The sequence below is a fragment of the Plectropomus leopardus genome, chromosome 8, assembly GCF_026936395.1.
Source record: "Plectropomus leopardus strain MGB_pleo_1.0 chromosome 8, ASM2693639v1, whole genome shotgun sequence".
Taxonomy (NCBI): domain Eukaryota; kingdom Metazoa; phylum Chordata; class Actinopteri; order Perciformes; family Serranidae; genus Plectropomus; species Plectropomus leopardus.
In genome coordinates, this window is record NC_142183.1 from 22784733 (window position 1) to 22803612 (window position 18880).

Below are 18880 nucleotides of genomic sequence, written 5' to 3' on the forward strand. Positions count from 1 at the left end.
TTGTTGCCTTCTTAGCCATGTTTGCAAAAGAAAATCAGATTTGCTCGGAGTCTCAAAGGTTGAAATATTTGTACGAAGCATTCAGACATAACACAAGAAACTGGTGAGGATCCAGGTTTCAAATGGTTAATTGAAAAAATTAAACCTTCTGATACAATTTATGGTGAAAAAATAACCCGGGAAGTTACAGGAAGCACAATGACCACCAATAATAATAACAATAATAATAATACAAAAATTTAGATGTAAAAAATCTTCAGTTTTGGGGGGGCTCACTGGAAAGAGCGTCTAGAGTCCTTATTGCAGCAGCCCAGGTTTGAATCTGGCCCAGGCTCTTTGCTGCATGTCATCACCCGTTCTCTCTGTCACTATCACTAAAAAGCAGAAATTCAGAAAAATAACATTAAAAGAAAATAAATATTATACTCCCTGTCTCCTGGCTGCTCATGCATCTTGCTTATCAATCAAACATGTGCATGAAATATGTCAAGCTTTCAGCAGCTGACGTGAAAATATCCGGTGATGTTTCACCTTGACCCTTTTAGACAAGATTTCATGTGCCAGATACGACTGTAAGGGAATGAAATACAACGAAGAGCATAAGTACTTTGATTTTATTTTCTAAGTCAGTGAATGGGACAGAAGTGATGAATGCAAAAACAAATATAAGTTATATCCGTCATGCCTTTAGAGATTGCAGAATGTCACGGCATTACTTTATATCTCTGTGAAACTGTAAACCAGAACAAGAACAGGCTGTTTTTTTGTTTTTGTAGTGAGACATGTATGGTGGTGATGACTCCAGCGGGTTTATTTTTGCATTCCTCAGAAGCACCAAGCAGGTATTGTTGTGCCTAATTGTAACATGGACCAGTGGAAACTCTATTTTTGATCAACCTTGTAAATAGAAAGACAAAGTTAAGACAGTAACAACATAAGATGCCCTTATGATGATAGTTTGGTCAAGGTGAAATGTCTCACCTTTTTCTTATACTCCAAACGTTAAAAAAGGCCAAAAAATGTAAACAATGTTGAGAAAACGAACAAAAGAACATAACAGCACCAGACACAAATAAACATATCGACAGAAGTATAAAGAGACGGCCTGAGTCAGTCCTCGAGCCTTAGCACCAGCACACGTCCCCACCGTCAGTCCAGCAGTCTGGGGACGAGAAGGCAACGCGGTACCAAAGTGAAGGCAGTGTCGCGTTCAAGTAGGTACCAAAATATCAAACTCTTAGTTTTTACTAACTTTTCTGTCCTTTGAATGTCTGTTGGGAGTTTCTGCTGAGTAATTATGATGGTGGAAAGAGTCACTTGTCATCGTCCTCCACTCTCCCCCACTCCTCCAAGTCCTCCCCCTCCACCTCTCCATCACCATCTTCATCAACGTAATCACCCCAAGTGTCATACACGTCTCCTCCTTCGTCCTCCTCCTCTTCATCATCGCCCTCCTCCAGCAGATCCCTTCCATACAGCGGCTCGTCCTCCTCGTCCTCTACTATCTCCATCTCCTCCATGTCGTCCTCGTCCTCCTCTGCTTCTTCATCGTCGTCGTCGTCATCGTCCTCCACCTCTTCCACCTCTAAGCCGCACACCTCTCCATCCTCCACCTCACCGTCCTCCCGCTCCTCTTTGGAGGAGGTGGGAGTGGAGAACCGTTTCCCTTCAGTCCTGTCTGTGCAGTAAGACCTGCTGGAGGGGATGAAGCTGGAGGTCGCAGTCTTTGTGTTGATGTAGAGACGAGGAGGAGGCCCCTGCCTGGCCTGCACAGCCTCGCCAGCAGGGGGAGCGATGGAAGCACAACCGGCTCTGGAGTCTGCGCCCAGCCTGAGAGCGACCGGCGCAGCCATGGCCCCGGGCCTCATGGAGGTCATGCTGGGCACGTATTCGCGGATCTCCCCCGGCTCCAGTGGGTCTGGACCACAGGGGTCGTGTTCACTGCAGGACAGCTTGCCGTCCAGCTTGGAGATGAAGAGCATGCCTTCACGATGCTCCTTACAGTACGAGCTGGGGCACATTTCACAGAACGAAGCTGCCTCTTTACCACAGATGTCACACTGGTGCCACGGACACTCCCATCGCCCTGGAGACAAGATCACTGTCATTACTAACTTAAGAACATATATCTTGTGGGTTTTTTAAAGGCTGAAGATGCCAACAGTAAGATTTTGGATGAAAACAGAAGCTAATAAAAGTATAAATCACACAGTTTTGCATTGATGGCTCTGTTTTATAAAGCTCAGAGAGATTCGGTCAAAATCTCTTTAAAATATTGGGATACTGAAACAACGGAAACTCAAAGGCAGCCACTCACCTGGGTGTGACTTTGAAAATGCATGTCTTATATGCATCTAGTATTACGCTCATCATTTAGTCCAAAACATGTTGCTATTTAGTGTTTTCATCCAAATTCAGCCTGACAGTGACGTCCAAATTTTCCACAATACCATTAACAAAATCTGACAACTTTATCCAACACTTTCAGAAGCATTAAAGGGACAGTTCACAACAAAATTGAAAATTCCTAGCTTTAAAAAACATGTTTTACCTGCAGTGCTGTTCATTAGAATAGATTATTTTGGTGTGAATTGCCAAATTTTAGAGATATTAGCCGTAGTAGAGATGTCTGCCTTCTCTGCTATATTATAGAACTAGATGGCACTCAGTTTGTGGCAACTCACACCAGAACAATCTTGACCGATGAAATCTGAGGTCTGAGGAAAAATATGTATTTAAGATTTGGGGGTGAACTTTAATACCGTAAATAACTCCTTTATTATATTGTTTTGTAAATGAACCAAAATATAGATTTTTTTCAAATTCTTGTAAATCTAGTCAAATCTAATCAGAGTCTGGCTACTCAAGAATTTAGTCAATATAGTGTCCCTTTAGTAGTGTAATGCTGGTTTTAAGTCCTCCTTACATGAACAGCAGCCCTCCACCTCTACTTGCCTGCAGGCCTCTTGGCCAGGTTGAGACAGTCAGCGTGATAAACCTTCGGGCAACCCGGCTTCTTACAGGACACTATCTGGCCCCCGTCCCCACAGCTGAAGCACTCGTCCTCTCTCTCTTTGGTCACCTCTTGCTTGGTCTTCTTCTTCATGGTGACCCTCCTCTTCCCTTCCTTCAGTTTCAGTTTCTCAGCTGACGGCTGGTTCTGATAAAAGAAAAGACAGTTACAAGGTGGCTCTTTGAGGTCGAACCTTTGGGCAGGGACAGTCAGAGGATCATCTTAAAGGGGCAAGAGTTTTCTAAAGCGTTTACCTTTGGCCTGACACCGAGGAAACCGCTGCAGTTGGGTGCTCCACATTTACAGACAGTTTTCCCGTTGCCAAGACACTCCAAGTTGTAGTTGAAGTTCAGCTCCACACCTAAAGAACACGTATTAGCTCTACAGTGTGCTCCAATGTGCAGATGAATGAAATAATCTGCATTCTTAATCCTACAAAACACAAAACACCAACAAGAAAAGTCTCTCAAACCTTTTGGGATGTCTTGTAGAGCAAACAGTCCCACCCTGGTGTCCCCGTTCACAGTCCACTTCTGAGTCTCACAGTTCGGCTGGCAGCAGTGGTTCATGAAGCGGGCCTGGTTCCCTTTGGGCCCGGCATCAATGATCCGGTCCTGGAATGACCAAACACAAACTGGTTTGCACCAAACGTCTGATCTACATCTGATCTAAGATCTGTCATATACAGTGTTGTGTTTATGGCCATCGGACTCAGATTCACCTTGTCCAGTGTAAGCATGTAGAAGTTACAGATGTCGTTCTCCTGCGCGTGTCTGATCCTGGCTCGGCATTCCTCTTCGTCGATTACCTCTCCCACATATTCACTCACAAAGGCTCCCTGAGAGGCAGCGGTGAAATGATGAGATGATGAGTAAAGAATGGAGAAATAAGCGTATCACCGTCGCTCGTATTTGTCGTTATCTGATTTCTTCTAACGTACCTTCTTGATGTCTGACACGCCAACTAAACCCCAGCCGCAGGACAGAGTCCTGACGATCTCCACAGGTGTGTACTGGCGCTTTGTGAAGGCCTGGTTCTGACACCGCTCCCCTGCTGCACACACCTGAGGATGGCACTCATACATCAGCATGCGATTAATGCACTCGGAGTCGATGCCGCACGGGTTCTCATCAGACGCTTTACAGTTGCAGCGTGGGATCTCTGACAGGTCAGCAGTAAAGATCTGGACCTTCCCAACTGGCCGGTTTACCTAAGAGACAGACACGGGGGGGGTCAGGTCAAGACAGGCAACTTCCTCATCCTAGGTGTTAAGTTTTGAGTCAAAACAAGTCAAAATGCGCTCTGAAGCCAAATTTAATGCCATTTTATGAAAAGAGTAATACTATTTCACATTTACAAAAGTCAGAAATGCTTTTTTAAAAATTCTATTAATTTGTTAAAATAAGTTTGTTAAAGGTATACAATACAGGAACTGTCAGTTACTATTTGTTGACAATATCGCCAGGAAAAGTGAAAGTGAAAGCCAAATCCAGATTCACTCGTTTGCTTTTTTCAGCACTGTGTCTGCGATTTTGTCCTGGCATTTTTGTAAAGTCCTGACCTCACCTGTAAAATTCAAGTAAATTTTTACATAGTATTTGATCACTGTGACTCTAAAGTTATCAAATTTGTGACTTGAGTCTAAGTCGTGTGACCCTAATCAACACTTTGATATGTGTTGACAGACACAGTACCTTAATGTGCCTGTATGGAGGGGGTTTCTTGTCATTCTTTCGGTCCTCCTGAAGCTGCTTCATCTCTTTTTCTGTCTGAAGCTCTCTGAACCGCTCCGCTGCTTCAGTCAGAGCTATAAAGACAAAAACATCACCTTTACATTGATATTTTGATCTGTTCGATGTTTATTTTTCAAAGTCAATACTTTATTTCTTCATAGCAAAAGCAGGGACATAGACCTACTATGAAATACAACAATAGACACAAGCACTTACCCTTTTTGTACACTGCATCTGCACCCTTTCCCATTTTCTCAATGTTGTGAGTGTCTCCCTCCATGTAGGGGAAGACTCTGGCTTGGTATGTCCACACAAAATCTTTGGAGCCAAAGAATTGCACTGGAAACTCTCCCACCTCATGTTTCATCCTCAATATGTTATTTGGGACATCTTTGGCCAGACAGACTTCAGCAGGCCACCACCTGAAGAGCCACACCAGGTTTCACAAATACAAACACAGGCACGTTCAGCTGCTGTCAGGAGCCACTGTGTGTGTGTGTGTGGGTGTGTGTGTATTGAGAAGGCAATGTTGTGACCTTACCTGTAACGCCCCCATTTGACCCACAGTATGTCCTTTATACGAGGCCTCTTTCCAGCTTTGCAGTCGTTGCAGAACCAGCTGCCCTGAGGCATCTCCATATTCAGACATTCCTGATGGAAAGCAGCAGGACAGGCCTCGCAGCACAGCAGACTGCCCCCTACAAAATCACAGCAATATGCACAGATTAGGTTATTTTCATTGGTTTATTTTTTAAATATTTTCTTTTATTGGTCTATAAATTGTTTACGACAAAAAAAAAACACATCACAGACTTTCAGAGCCCAAAGCTTATTTGGTTTAATCAACACTCCAGAAACCCCAAAGTTATTTGATTTACCACAATATGAAACAGAAAAACACGAGCAATTGTACACATAGCCAGTTGATAGATAGCAGATTATTTATCTGTTCTCAAGAAAGGAGATAGGGCAGTGAAATCAAATTAACCACACTGCAGCTGTGGCCATTTTCAATCGTCTGCGTCACTGATGGTGCTGAACTCAGAACATGTGCTAATGCAAAGACATATTTCTTTCGTGTTGTGTGGCTTTTTAAGATTCAGTTTCAGAGGCAGATCTAACAGATTAGACAGCATACAAATGGAAAGAAAAGCAGCTCTCTGCCATGAGGGAGCATTTAATTGGAAAATAGGATGAGGCATAAAAATTAATTTACAACACATTATGCTCTCCCGGAGAGTAAAGCGCAACATGTTTTTCAAAGTAACCACTTTTGTGGTTTTTATTGACATTCGAAAGATGGAGACATTTAAGAAAAATCTGCTCAAAGTTATTTAACAGTTTCAAATCTGAATTACACATAATTCATTTGTGATTGCAGTACTAAAGCTATTTTGATGACGGTTTAAATGATCATGAAACAAGCTCAGACTTACCCTCAGAACAGACGAAGCACCAGCTAACGTTGATGTGTTCGTGGTTCTTGCAGCCCTTACGAGGAGTGAAGTGGTTTGGACAGAGGAAGCTGTTGTTTGCCAGCACCAGGCTGCCTGCTGCCATACAGTTGTCATTGGCATGATAAGCCACAGGACAGCGAACACATCGAGCCAACCGACCTGTGGTTGAAAATACAGTTTAATTCATGCACATCTGGACATTTGATTGACGTTTTGTAACAATAACCCGATAAAACACAGTGCTTTCATGTCGTGAGCACTTTAAGTTTGAGCCAAAAGTCTGTGCTGCAAGTGTTTAATGGAGACTGATCAAATCCTAGACAACACACACGCTTTGTATTGCAGCATCAGGTGTTGTTTCAAGGATGCAGTATGAGGAAGGCATTTCAGGCTACTGGCACGGTTTCTATTGACACATGAACAAAGGTGCCAAAGAGTTATTACTTACAGTCACTAGATTAGGTATAGCTCTCATCTCGAAATCAAGCAGCTCACTGCTCCACAGTGAGTCACTCATAAAAAAAAAAGTTTAATCGTGGAAACAAATTCTGATAACTCTGTTCATGAAGCTGAAATCCCTGTTATAATGACTTTAGAAGAGATGCTCAGTGTTTATCCAAACTAACAGGTGACCTGGAACTAACTCAATATTGTGTGCTGATATCAGAAAATCAGAAAACATTTTCAAGCAACCAAAATCCTTCATGAGTTCTGGGAATGTCAGATAAGGACAATGTGATGATGCTATTCGGCATATGATAAACATAAATAGAAGGTTCCACTTTTCAGGGTGATCAAGACTACAGGACGGTGCTGATGGTGATCAGGAATGTCCTATTGGTCCATTAGTGCATACACATAGCTGCTGAGCAGGTAAAAATGTAGTCAGGACTACAGTATAATCTTTGCCACGTTCATTCAGGAGGATAAAAGCAATATTTTCTATTATAAGAAACATGAGTCACTTTACTCATACGGTACCAAGTTCTCAGCTTAACTAGAGTTAGAATGCTTCAAACACATCTTCAACCCAGCAGCACTGACCATCTAATACAATCAGATAAGTGTCTCCAGTTAAGTATCTGACCAAATGTCTCCTCTTCTGTTCCTGAGTTATAACAATGAATGATGGCTGGAGAAGTGTTTTTTGCAGAATGTTATGATGTCGCAGTTTTAGATATAAATAATCATAACTTCATCACCTTATTCTGTTGGACAGTCTTGTGAAATGCTGTCAGTGTATGAGTTCTTGAATTATGGCCAAAAATATGTATTATGAGGTTACAGTGACCTTTGACTTCGACTACAAAATTCTAATCAGTCCACGACTGAGCCCAAGTGGAGGTTTGTGCCAAATGTGAAGAAATTCCCATAAAGGTGTAAGTAAGTGAGATGATAAAGTCGTGACTTTATTGATCCTCACTCTGTTCTGTACACACACACACACACACACATACACACACCCGATTGATACATTTGCATTAATGGAGAGATGTCAGAGATGCCTTTGGACCTTGTTTATCATTGTTGTCACGTAGTTGAAATCCTGAGGCAAAGGTGGAGCTTACCTTTAGAGCTACAGGCGTTGAGGGGGTTGCTGATGTGGCAGGACAGACACACGTGCAGAGGGCAGCGGAAGCCTTTGTTATGCGGCTGGGTGGCTGAGAACGCCAATATACAGTCGGTGTGGTAGAACTTCCCACACAACGGTATAATGCAGCGCTTTACTCCATTATCAGACATCTTACACACAAAGCATGTGTGGACACCTGAAAGGAATAAAAAATGAAGCGTAGTTTTTTAAGTACATAAGGACGCACATTTTCTGATCAGTGACAGACTCAGCTGCGTGTCAGACACAACATGTACCCACCAGCTTTGCATTCTTGACAGAGGAATTTCCCCTTGGGAAGCGCCGACAGGCCGATACACTGCGGATGAAAGGCTCCGTAACAGTGGCCGTCACACACCAGCAGGTCTCCTGTCCGCTCACACACCTGCACAAATACACACAAACACACAATAAGAAACAGGCTGATAATCTACCTGTTAATACCAGTTCACAACAAAGATTAGTGATGAGACTAATTGAAACTTGCAACTACAGCTCTGCTCAGCAACAGCGACTGGACATCACAGTGTATTGTCTCCATAGCAACAACTCTGTACTATTCTGATCTCCAGTTTTTTAAGGCTTATTTTGAAGCTGAATATCTTTTGTAGCTCCTTAAAACATGAATGAAGATAGTGATAGTGAGGAGGAGCAGTAGTAATAAAAATGGCAAAAAACATTAACACAACAATTCATAATAAATACACCACAATAGTTTAACCTCCACCAATCAATTAGTTAATGACTGTATGCATGACTGTGTGTATGTGACATGCTCAGATAAAGCGAGCAGCGGCAGCCACACGACACATCGTGAGGATGGAAACTGACCTATGTGTCAACAGCCGCAGGGATGCAAATGGGACAGTCTTGGGGTCAGGGTTGTTGTCAGAAAATGCCACAGCAAGCAAACGTGTCGACATCTGACAGTTTGTAACTGACTTTACTGTAAGATGATTAGCTGTTCAAACAGGCAGGGTTCCCACAAAGACTTTTCAAGGACCCTTAATATTTTTTTTCTTTGCCCCAGCTGCTCTGCGTTCTGCAGACTTCAAACTCTATTCTAACATAGTTTTAGTTAGCAGGCATACATGCAGAGACAGATGGAGAAAATAAAGAAACGCACGTGATGATAAACAAAACGTCACACATCAGTGATTATTACTGCAACATTACTTCCTCAGCTACAGAAAATGATTTGGTGCTTTGTTACATTACATGGAAGGTAACCTATGGAAGATTACTGTAACAATTTCACTGAGCAAAAATCCTGGGCTTTTCCAAAACATTTGATTTTTACTAATTCTTTGACTTTTTCAGGTTTTTCATGATTGTGGGAGCCCTGAACAGGAGGCGCGCCTCATGTTCTCAAACCAACCACTGGCAACTTGACAAGCTGAGTCGCAGCCAACATTAGCTGGCCTGAGTTGAGCTGAGACAAGATGGTTTACTGCATCTTTTGTCTGCAACCTTCTAAAAAAAGTTAGTCCCATTGCAAATAAATGAGTCAAGCCATAAGAAGCAAAAAAAAATATGTACTTTCTGATGGATTATCTCACCTGACAGACATTCTCCTTTAAGGGCGTAGCTCCGACTTTTCCTTTTACATCTGCTTGAGAGGAGAGGCTGTCATTCAAGTTACTAGACAGCACCTACAGAGACGCAGAAAGAGATGCCGTTACATTCGTGGACGCAGATTATTTTTCGTCTTTGATGGATGACTAATATCTTATTAGCCAAACAGTACAGCATGCAGACCTCAGGTTTGGCAGTTAGTGTTCCAGTGTGGACATTTTGTTTCTCCTCAGTGCAGGCGTCCACCTCGGCCTCCTGCTTGGGGGTCTTAGCTCCTCGAGGGCTGAGAGGCCTTTCTGGAGTGAGGACCACAGAGAGCTCTTTCCTCTCTGAGTGTTGGAGGGCAGCAGCAGGGGCGGAGGATGTGCTGGGCACAGGCTTCTTTTTCTTCACAGATCCAACCTATCCATTGGAAGATGTCATTGTCTTTGGGTTAAATATATTCACATTCATAATGTTTAGTGGTACATTGGGTTGCAACAGAATACTGCTTTTAATGTATAGCGTGGTATAAAAATTGATGGTTATCATACCATGTACAGTTGCTTTTCTAAATTGTAGAAATTTAATTTAACTATGTGGGTGTATGTATATATTTAATTACTTATTATATAGGTTTAAATGGATAAGGAAGCTAGTAAAGGGGTGGGATTGAACATGTTTTTTTTTTTACTTTTCACTCCTTTTTGAATATGTCAGGCAAGTCTTTTTGTATTTAGACATTTCTTTTGCTTTATGTTTTTCATTGTTTGCAATTATTACTTTGCTTTTTGTCTGTCTGTTTTTGTGTTTTTTTTTATTTCTTTATTTCCTTTTTTACATGTTCCAAATAAATACAAGTCATATCAAATATGTTATTAAAAAAAATATATACTGGATGAAGAATCTCACCTTTATTTGAGTTATTTTGAAAAGGGAGATTTTTTACACATACTTCCATTTAAAAAATAATTTCAAGGCACAATTTAAGTAATATAGCCTTTGCTTAACCAAAAAATCCTTCTTTTTTACTCCTTTAAGGGTCATGTAAATGTTAATACTACTACAACTACTACTACTAATAATAATACTAATAATAATAGTGTCATACCACAAAACCGTAATATTTTCTCAGACTGTTATTATATCATGGAAATCTCATACCGTTGCAACCCCAGTGGTATATGAGTTCAGTGATTGAGTTTGTGCTCTTGTAGTACCTGAGTTTTCTTGAGTTTCTCCTCTGAGGTAACTCCACTGTGTCGCTTTGGCTCCTAGAAACAGATTGTAAAACACACTTAACACATTGTCGTCCAAAGCCACGTCTCTCCCACTGCCAACTAAATTCCAACACACCTTCTTCTTTGTATGAGCAACAGACACTTCTTCTATGGTACACTCCAGCACCCTGTGCGACAGCTTCCTTGGCCTCTTTCTTTCTTGGACCAATGACCCTGTGTCTAAAGAAAAAAATAATCTCAATAATAATGCAAATCGAAAAAATAACAAGTGACAAAAATGGTTATTTCATTCACAAAGATTTTTAATTTTCTGTCCAGCAACACCCATTTGTCTAGTTTATGTCATACAGCAAGTTACTGATACTGGCTTAAAGGTCCAGTGTGTAGGATTTAGTGCCAACTAGCTGTGAGGTTGCAGATTGCCAACTGAAACTTCTCCTGTGTGCAAACTGTGTCGGAAAACTACCGTGGCTGATGAAAAAGGCAAATGGCCCTACGAGTTTGTTCATTCGGGGCCACTTTAGGACAACATGAATGACTCTGTGGAAGAAAATCCACTCTGTATGTAGATATACATGACATATTCTAAGGTAGTAAAAGCACAACAATTATTGGTTTAATGAAAACAAAGTTATGAATACTGAACAATATATCCCCCTAAATCCTACACACTGGACCATTAAACATAATATTCGGTAAAAAGACAAACTTATGTACCAGCTTCGGGAGGTAGATCGGTTTCTTCCGCTGTCTCCACATCAAGGGAGGGTTGTTTTGCGGCTGGAGATACTGAGGAGGCTACAGGAGAAAGTTCATCCTGAGACGGACTCTGCTCTGGCTCTGCCGGAGCATCCATGGGCTCAACAGAAGATGGGGCTGAGGTAATTGTTCCTGGTGAGGCGCTGACATCACAGAGTGCTGTCGTCCCTGACGTCTGCTGCACACACGGATAGAAATGAAGCGTTAACTTCCTATTATATTTGACATTTTCCAGAAATATACTGTACATATTTTTTTTTTGCAATATTACCTACGTAACCTATCATGACGACCATAAATGATGGAACGACATGCCTATTTGTACAGACATAATCATAATGGTGTGATTCCTATGGTGCGGAATTGATGATTCCCTAAAAATAGATTTTTCAGAGCAATTTACTCTACACCTGACTGATTTTATTAAATAAAGGTACAAGGTATTGGTTTTATATTTACAGAATATCGTAAACTACTGTCCAACTGTCAGACCTTTACAGTCATAAAGTGAAAGGAAAAACAGACTCATCACTATGGACCCTTTCAGGGTCCTTTCAACGGCTCTCATCAGGCAGCCGCCTCAGAGAACATCTTTCTAAAACTTACAAAAACCCTTTTAATGTCAATTTTAAACACGAAAAAAAGTCATTTTAATGCAGCCTGGTGCACCTGTTCTTATTTAATTACTAAACTGTTTGCCAATTCTCCCTTAAATCATCTGTTTTTTGTGTTTCCCTGTAGGTTAGAGAGACTAGAGCTGGTGAGGGTATTGTGATGCCACTGAAAGGGGACCAAATCAAACACACCACTACCTTGAATAAAATTACACATTTCTCTGGATTTGAACACTGTTGGAAACATTCTGGATAACGTAAGTACACAACAGAGTATGTAACATAGGTGTAGTCGACATGTTAATTCAGTAATATTACATATTATACATTTGATGTATTTTTTTTTAGTGCAAGTCATTCATGGGTTTATGTTTTTACTTTGCTTGTGAGCACCTAATAAAGTCCTCTGAATCTTGAATATTTTTAAAATCTTTTTCGTGAACACAATATTCAAGCACCAAAATACTTCTGAATTACATCAATGACTTTGTAATTTGAAAAAAAAGGGGAGATCTCACCATTTTGGAATATTCTGAGGTGTGCTTCTTTGATTTCTTTTTTGGGGCAAATATTTGTTCATACTCCTCAGTTGACTCCAGGAGCCTTTTAGTTGGTTTCCGGAGACGTTTGTTTTCTGAATGTCCTGCATAAACACATAAACCACATTTAACATTTACACATATATACAGGTGTAACACTTCCTTACTCACTTTACCATCTTAGTTTGTGTCTTACCCGCTGTGCTGCTCGTCTCTGAGAGGTGCGAGTCGCTCTCTGCTTGCTTCTCAACTCCAAGATCGAGATCTAAGCACGGTCTCACGGTGTAAGACCCGTTCATCTCAGCAGACACCTCCACTTCACCCTTATTCTCAGCAGCCTCCTCAACCATCTGCCAGCGCTTCTTTGGAGCCACTGCGGATCCTGAGTTCTTATCGAGGTAGCTGGCTGGGGGATCAGCAAGAACAGGAGGAGAAGAAGACCCAGGATCAGCTAAGTCAGCGTGGCCACTTACAAACTCCCTGCCGTAAGCCAAGTCAGCCAGGTCCGAAGACAGGCCAGGTATGCTAAGTTTCAGTTTGGCGGGTAGCCTTTGTTTTCTACGCGGCTTGTCTGAATTCCCGACCAAAGAGCGAACAGGAAAGTCTTCAAAATGGTAGGTGTCAGCTGTCATGATAGGTTTAGTCCTGTTCTTGGTTTTCACCGCTGTGTTTTTGGCTGCTGACTGCCCATTCTCTGTTTTAATCCCTGGAGAGAAACCATCACAAGAACCCTTCAGCTGTTCTCCTCCTGTAGAGGTTGGTATGACCAGGGGTTCCTCCTTGATCAGGACTGGTGATGGCGGAAGAGTCAGGGGTTTGCCTTCCTGTTCTCTGGTATCATGCATGTCTTTAAGAAGCATCAGGAAGGTACTGAACTTGTAATTGGAATCAGGCCGAAATGCAGTCAACTCAGAGTCGCTGCTGTCCTCCTTCACGAGAGATTTAAACATTAGTTCCTTGATATCCTGGAAAGCTTCCATTGGAGACAGAGATGAGGTTGGAGATGCAGAAAATGATCGATCTGGGTTTTCTGTCTTGACCTTAACCAGTTGCACAGTGGGTAGACTTGAGTCGGCACACTTAGACTTCATCAATGAGCCATTACGAATTTGTTTCTTATCAGGCTTTCTCGCACGCCTTTTTAAAGAGCTGTGATTTGTAGACGATGACGCACTGCTGGGTGATTCCCAGTCAGGAGACCTTTCGGTCTTGATGGGTGAATCAGTAGGTCTATTATCAGGACATTCATCAGCGTGGGCATGTGAGATTTGGCTTGAGGACAGTGCATCTTTGAGATTGGTGTCTTCCCCTGCTTTCAGAGCCCTTGTCATCAAACGACTGCTGGCAGGAAGGCTCAAAGAGTGCTTTTCAGTTGAACTGTTCGACAATTCATTGCAGCTGCCCAAACTCTGTTCAAAATGTGTAGCTTTAGATGACGATTTATTTGTTAAAACACAAGAGGAATCACCTGGGTCTGTTGAATGGTTCACTTTCTCAGTTAACTTGGCTTTAGCTTTTGTTAAACCCTGTTCTTTTCTGACCACGCTGTCCATATCCTGTATTGGAGACAATGCTGTGCGTTTAGGACGATGCAATATTGGGACTGAATCCAGGTCTGCATAAGGTGAGTCCTTTGGCTCATCTTTCAGTGCACGAGTTGTTGTATGAAACTGATCCGCCATCTTTGTGATGGTAGACGATTCCTTTGACCCGCCAACTATATGGCCGAATATGTCAGACAAACATTTCTTTTTCTTCTTACAAGCTTTGCTCTTATTGGATTGAACAGCAGCAGAGTTTTTGATGAGATCGTGCACGTTTCCGTTGGGGGCAATAGTGGGTGACGGGGAATGACCACGATCCACAGAGACAGAGGGACCCTCCTGTGGTTTTTCAGCCGGGAGCGGGCTGGGCACACGCTCCTCTCCATTGACAGATACTGAAAGCACGCTTTCAGTATTCCTTTGTCGAGATGGGAGCAGACACTCAGCTTCTGCCACACTGACTTTCCACGCAGTCAGTAAACTTTTGGGTATCTGCCAAGAACAGAAATAACTTTTAAAATGATGTTCACAATAACATGATATGATATTTTTCCAGTCATTTCATGGATTTACCGTATACTTGTAGTCTTTCTCCTTCTGCTTCCCTCTTCTTCTGAGCACAGGAAGGTCTTCAAACTGATGGCCTCCTTCAAAAGGAAGAATGGCATTCCCAGGAACCCATGAGCACTCTGCAATCTCTCCAATCGTCTCCAGGAAGTACATCCGACAAGGACGAGGACTGGGGACTGAAACAAAATGAAAATAACGGTAAGCCTTTACCTTGCACACACAATATATTTCCTTTGGTTGGTGATAACCTGTAAAGGTAAAGGTAGAGTTGTGGGAAACACTCTAACAATTTAATTTTAAAACCCATCTTTGAATCAAATCTTCTGTCTTCACTCTCTATCTAAATGAAACCTCACCTTTCATCTTGGTGCAGGTCCCCTGGTCTGGGTCACAGGTGATGTGGCAGGGCCACCAGGGCCGTCTGTTGAATTTAGCCCACACCAAGTCCCCCTCTGTGTATTTCACCGCAGGAACAGACTTCTTCTTTGGGCTGTTGGACTAACGAGGACAGTAGACATACTTTAATATATACTAAAGAAAGTGGTGGTCATGTATATTAAACTGTTAGTATCAAAACCAAATTCATTCTGACATTCTGAATGCATTATTTCACTTCTTCCTGATATAATATTCACGCTGTTAGGAACCTGTATTGTCTGTTCTGTCAGCACTGATTTTCAACTGTTATCTGTTGTCTTGTGTTCATTTTTTTTTTTTTTTTGCTCCCCATATATTAGGGATGTAAGTAAATACAGATACACTTGATTGCCACAATTAAGGCTGCACAATTTGTCGAAATATTATTGAAACAATATGGCCAAGTTCAATATCCAAATCACAGGAGATGCAATTTTTTGATAAAGGCAAAATGTGTCACACTATACTGTTATAAATAAAGCACTGGGGTCATACAGAGATATCCCCACCTACAAATCACATTCCAGGTGTAAGGGAACACGAAGATCACATCATCATTATTTGTATATGTTTTTTTGAGTTATCATGAAATGCAAAAATTACCTTTACCACTAAAACTATGACTCTTATTGCACATTCCAATTGCAAAATCCGTCAAAAATAACTGCAACATTTTTTTATAACGTGCAATTGTAGTCATCACATATGTTTTGTGATACTGAATCGATTCTCAAAAACACCGTAAAGATTGTTAGTTAATCATTTACTTGCAAAGATTTGTGGCAGCGGTTCATTTTGTGTTGTGTTTAAATCCCTGAACTCTGAACTACACCGTTGTACGCTATCTTCAGCAATCTGACTCTTCCACTCAAATGCAACCACATAGGCTAGCATAAACTCAAAGAACACGGGCCTATGAAACACAAGCTCCTAAAATTAGATTTTTTTTAAAAAAATTGCAATATATTGCTGAGCTAACAGGATAGCAATATATCGCAGTATATTAAATTGTAAACCCTGTCATATGTATCGCCAGATTCTTTTTCATACACAGGCGTACTACATATGGTCCAATTAATTAAAATGACACATAGGGTGTCATAGAAACAGGTCTACAGCTGGTCAGGTGGTCCAGGTACAAGAAAATTATAATTAATTATCTCTCAAAAGCACAGGCATTATTACTGTCTTTACAAACCAGTCAAGGAGACATGCACATCCCAAGGTCCAATAGAGCAGGTGCTGGACCAAATAAACATCTGGCAAAATAGAGAACAAATAAATCCGCACACCAAGCGGCTCCCTTATTTGTTTTCTACTTGCCATTCTTACTGCCTTTCTCAGTGGAAATAAAAAAGATAAGCTTTGACAACATCATGAAGCCTTGGTTGTACCGAGGTGAAGGCACAGCGAGTATTCACAGCGATCGTTGCAGACTCACATTAGAGTTGGTGCTGGCTGGTGAAATAAGTCCAGGGTCAACGGGAGAAGTAAGTTCACCATCACTGTCTGACTCCTCGCCCAAGCTCCATCCATCTCTCATAGTGATTTCTGGCAGTGCGCTGGGGCTTAGTGTAGGGTTGAGTTCGGATATAGTTTTGGACATCAGGTTAAAGACAGTAGGTTTGTATGTTCTATTCCCCACCCCCGAGCTACCTGTGGTCTTACTGTCAGTCACAGTTCGGTCCTGACTCAACTTTGAGGAGTGGTGAAAAGGCGCCATGTCCTCACTACTACTGTCCTCCTCCTCCTCCTCCTCCTCCTCCTTGATGTCACTGCTGTCAAACAGCGTGGACTCAAAATGCAGGTCGCCATTGGGGATGGGTGAACAGCGCTCCATGCTGTCCGGACTGTGAGGAGAGAAGCCATTTCTGTTCACGTCCTGCAGAGCGTCAAAGGTCTCCATGTCATCATTGCCTGGAGAGGGAGGCAGCTGGACTGATGGTGCCTCAAACTCATCATCATCACTGATTGGGCTTGCACAGTGCAAGTGGTTCCTGGGATGGAGGTCTCTTTCTGGGTCAGGCCTGTTGACCACGGCGTTCAGGTCCTGCAGCCTCTTCAGCGGGCTGTAGCAGTGAGATCGGTCTGGTGGATTGTACCCAAGTACAGCTGACTGTTTGAGGCTGGAGGATGGCAGTTGCACGGCTGACGGTTGATCTGGCCCACGTCTCACAATGCCACATTGGTTTCCATAGGAAGTGCTCACAAGACCATTGAGGGGCCTCAGCTCTGGCTGGCCTGAGCCAAACACCGAGCCTACCCTAACAGCCGGTCTGTATGACTGATTCATGTTGTCATGGCTATATCCTGTCAGATAAAAACAAAAAGAGACAGGTTAGACAAGGTAAATGTGCCATCTAAGTTTCTAACTAGAATCTGTAACTATAATCAGACTTGCACACTGTAAATACAATGAAGCATGCTGATAGACACAGAACAAAACTGCGGAAACTGAGCGACAACCGAATAAACAGAAACCTTTAAAGGAGCATACAAGCCACTAACTAAATACGCACACACACACACACATACACACACACACACACCAATAAGCCGACATTGCATGGCCTCCATACTAGAGGCCGGTCGGACTGCACAAGACAAAACACAACCGCTGGCCCGCTCCTTTACACACATTTCATTCACAAACTATCAGAAAATAGTACCGCTTTGTCTGATGGTTGTGGGCCATGGCGATCGCTGACTACTACAGTCAATGGAGGAGCGGTGAGGCTGTAGCCTGGTAGAGGTGGTGACACTGAGCCATCACAGAAACACAGTGAGTGGCTCACACAAACAAGCTACAAGCCACACACCGACATAGGAAGCTACTATTCACTCACAAAAAACGGCTGATCGGCACTAAGTTCACAACACTATGAACACGTGGAAAAAAGGCGAAAAACTCACCATTTGGAGGTCGGTCACTGTGAAACCAACAGTTTGATAATGTGGCACAAAGCGAGTCTTGTGCTCGGTTTGTGAAAGCGAATCTGCACAATCCCAGCTGCAGCAGCACTAGCAGTAGGCCAAGGCACAGCTCTCATTCTCTGCACTTCATCGCCTCATCAGCGGCGGCCCCCTGAAAAACTGTCACCTCAGACACAAAATAACAAGGAAATCTCCAGTGCGCTGCAACATCATACAGCGGCGAAATTCAGTGTGCCATAACCGGTCCCCTAACAGCCACAGCGGCTTATTTACTACATGATTTTTGCCTACTGTCGAAGTGCCCCCGGTTATGTTAAAACAAGCCCAGACTGACTGTGTTGGTGAGCAGCAACCAATCGGCACTGCTACCCAACCCCCCGTCTGCATAGGGCCGTGACACTCACCCTCCTAACACACACGCGCACACTTGCAAGCACGCACGTACACAAACACGCACGTGCGCGCGCATGCATATCCAGGTGAAGTTTCTAATAGCGATTTAATAACAGGCAGAATAATCACAAATGAATGAATGACCCGTTTCAATTTGCCCCATTTCTGCGCCCATTGTTTCTGAGCTTTACTCTGCTGACGGGCCTGTGCGTGTGTGTGTGTGAGTGAGTGGCGCAGGGAGATCGAGGACACAAAATGATTGCAATGCGCTAACACGGCCTCTCCGGTCAAACTAAACTCCGTGCGCCATATTGCCTTTCCACAGAGTCCTCTGACATGAGGGAACAGGCCGCTAGGCGCTCAGAAAAAACCCCAGATAAAGAAGTCAGTGTGACTGTACGCGTGCATAAATCCGGGGTTTGCTCCGATTAAAAATACAAGTGATCGCCTTCCAGCTCGCCCTCACACAGTAATACAAATTTGGTGCGCGCACCGTGGAT

General features: G+C 42.7%; 1 protein-coding gene across 3 annotated transcripts; it reads right to left on the reverse strand.

Moving 5' to 3' along the window:
* Nucleotides 1-593: 593 nt before the first annotated feature.
* Nucleotides 594-18728, reverse strand: LOC121947918 (histone-lysine N-methyltransferase, H3 lysine-36 specific). 3 transcript variants are annotated; one of them, XM_088081193.1, is made up of 24 exons: nt 17967-18727; nt 17723-17814; nt 16495-17363; nt 14993-15134; nt 14640-14812; nt 12719-14558; nt 12502-12626; nt 11328-11547; nt 10726-10829; nt 10590-10643; nt 9574-9792; nt 9375-9467; nt 8077-8200; nt 7772-7972; nt 6183-6362; nt 5288-5444; nt 4963-5168; nt 4708-4820; nt 3954-4223; nt 3735-3851; nt 3486-3627; nt 3268-3374; nt 2956-3160; nt 594-2086 (listed from the first exon to the last, which is right to left on the reverse strand). In XM_088081193.1, exons 3-24 carry the CDS (start codon nt 17344-17346, stop codon nt 1314-1316), a joined length of 6417 nt encoding a protein of 2138 aa, XP_087937319.1. In that variant the 5' UTR covers nt 17347-17363; nt 17723-17814; nt 17967-18727; the 3' UTR covers nt 594-1313. The 3 variants fall into 3 exon arrangements, with proteins under 3 accessions (XP_087937319.1, XP_042349048.2, XP_042349047.2); XM_042493114.2 differs by lacking the exon at nt 17723-17814 and having other exon boundaries at nt 11328-11544; nt 17967-18728; XM_042493113.2 differs by lacking the exon at nt 17723-17814 and having other exon boundaries at nt 17967-18726.
* Nucleotides 18729-18880: the final 152 nt, after the last annotated feature.

What these genes read in the sequence shown, in the direction of transcription:
- LOC121947918 (XM_088081193.1), bottom strand. Translation starts at nt 17,346, where the DNA reads ATGAATCAGTCATACAGACCGGCTGTTAGGGTAGGCTCGGTGTTTGGC. An exon ending in GACCTGCACCAAGATGAAAG is followed by an intron (nt 14,813 to 14,992) that starts GTGAGGTTTCAT and finishes ATTTTGTTTCAG; the next exon opens with TCCCCAGTCCTCGTCCTTGT. An exon ending in CACTAACTGCCAAACCTGAG is followed by an intron (nt 9,468 to 9,573) that starts GTCTGCATGCTG and finishes GCGTCTCTGTAG; the next exon opens with GTGCTGTCTAGTAACTTGAA.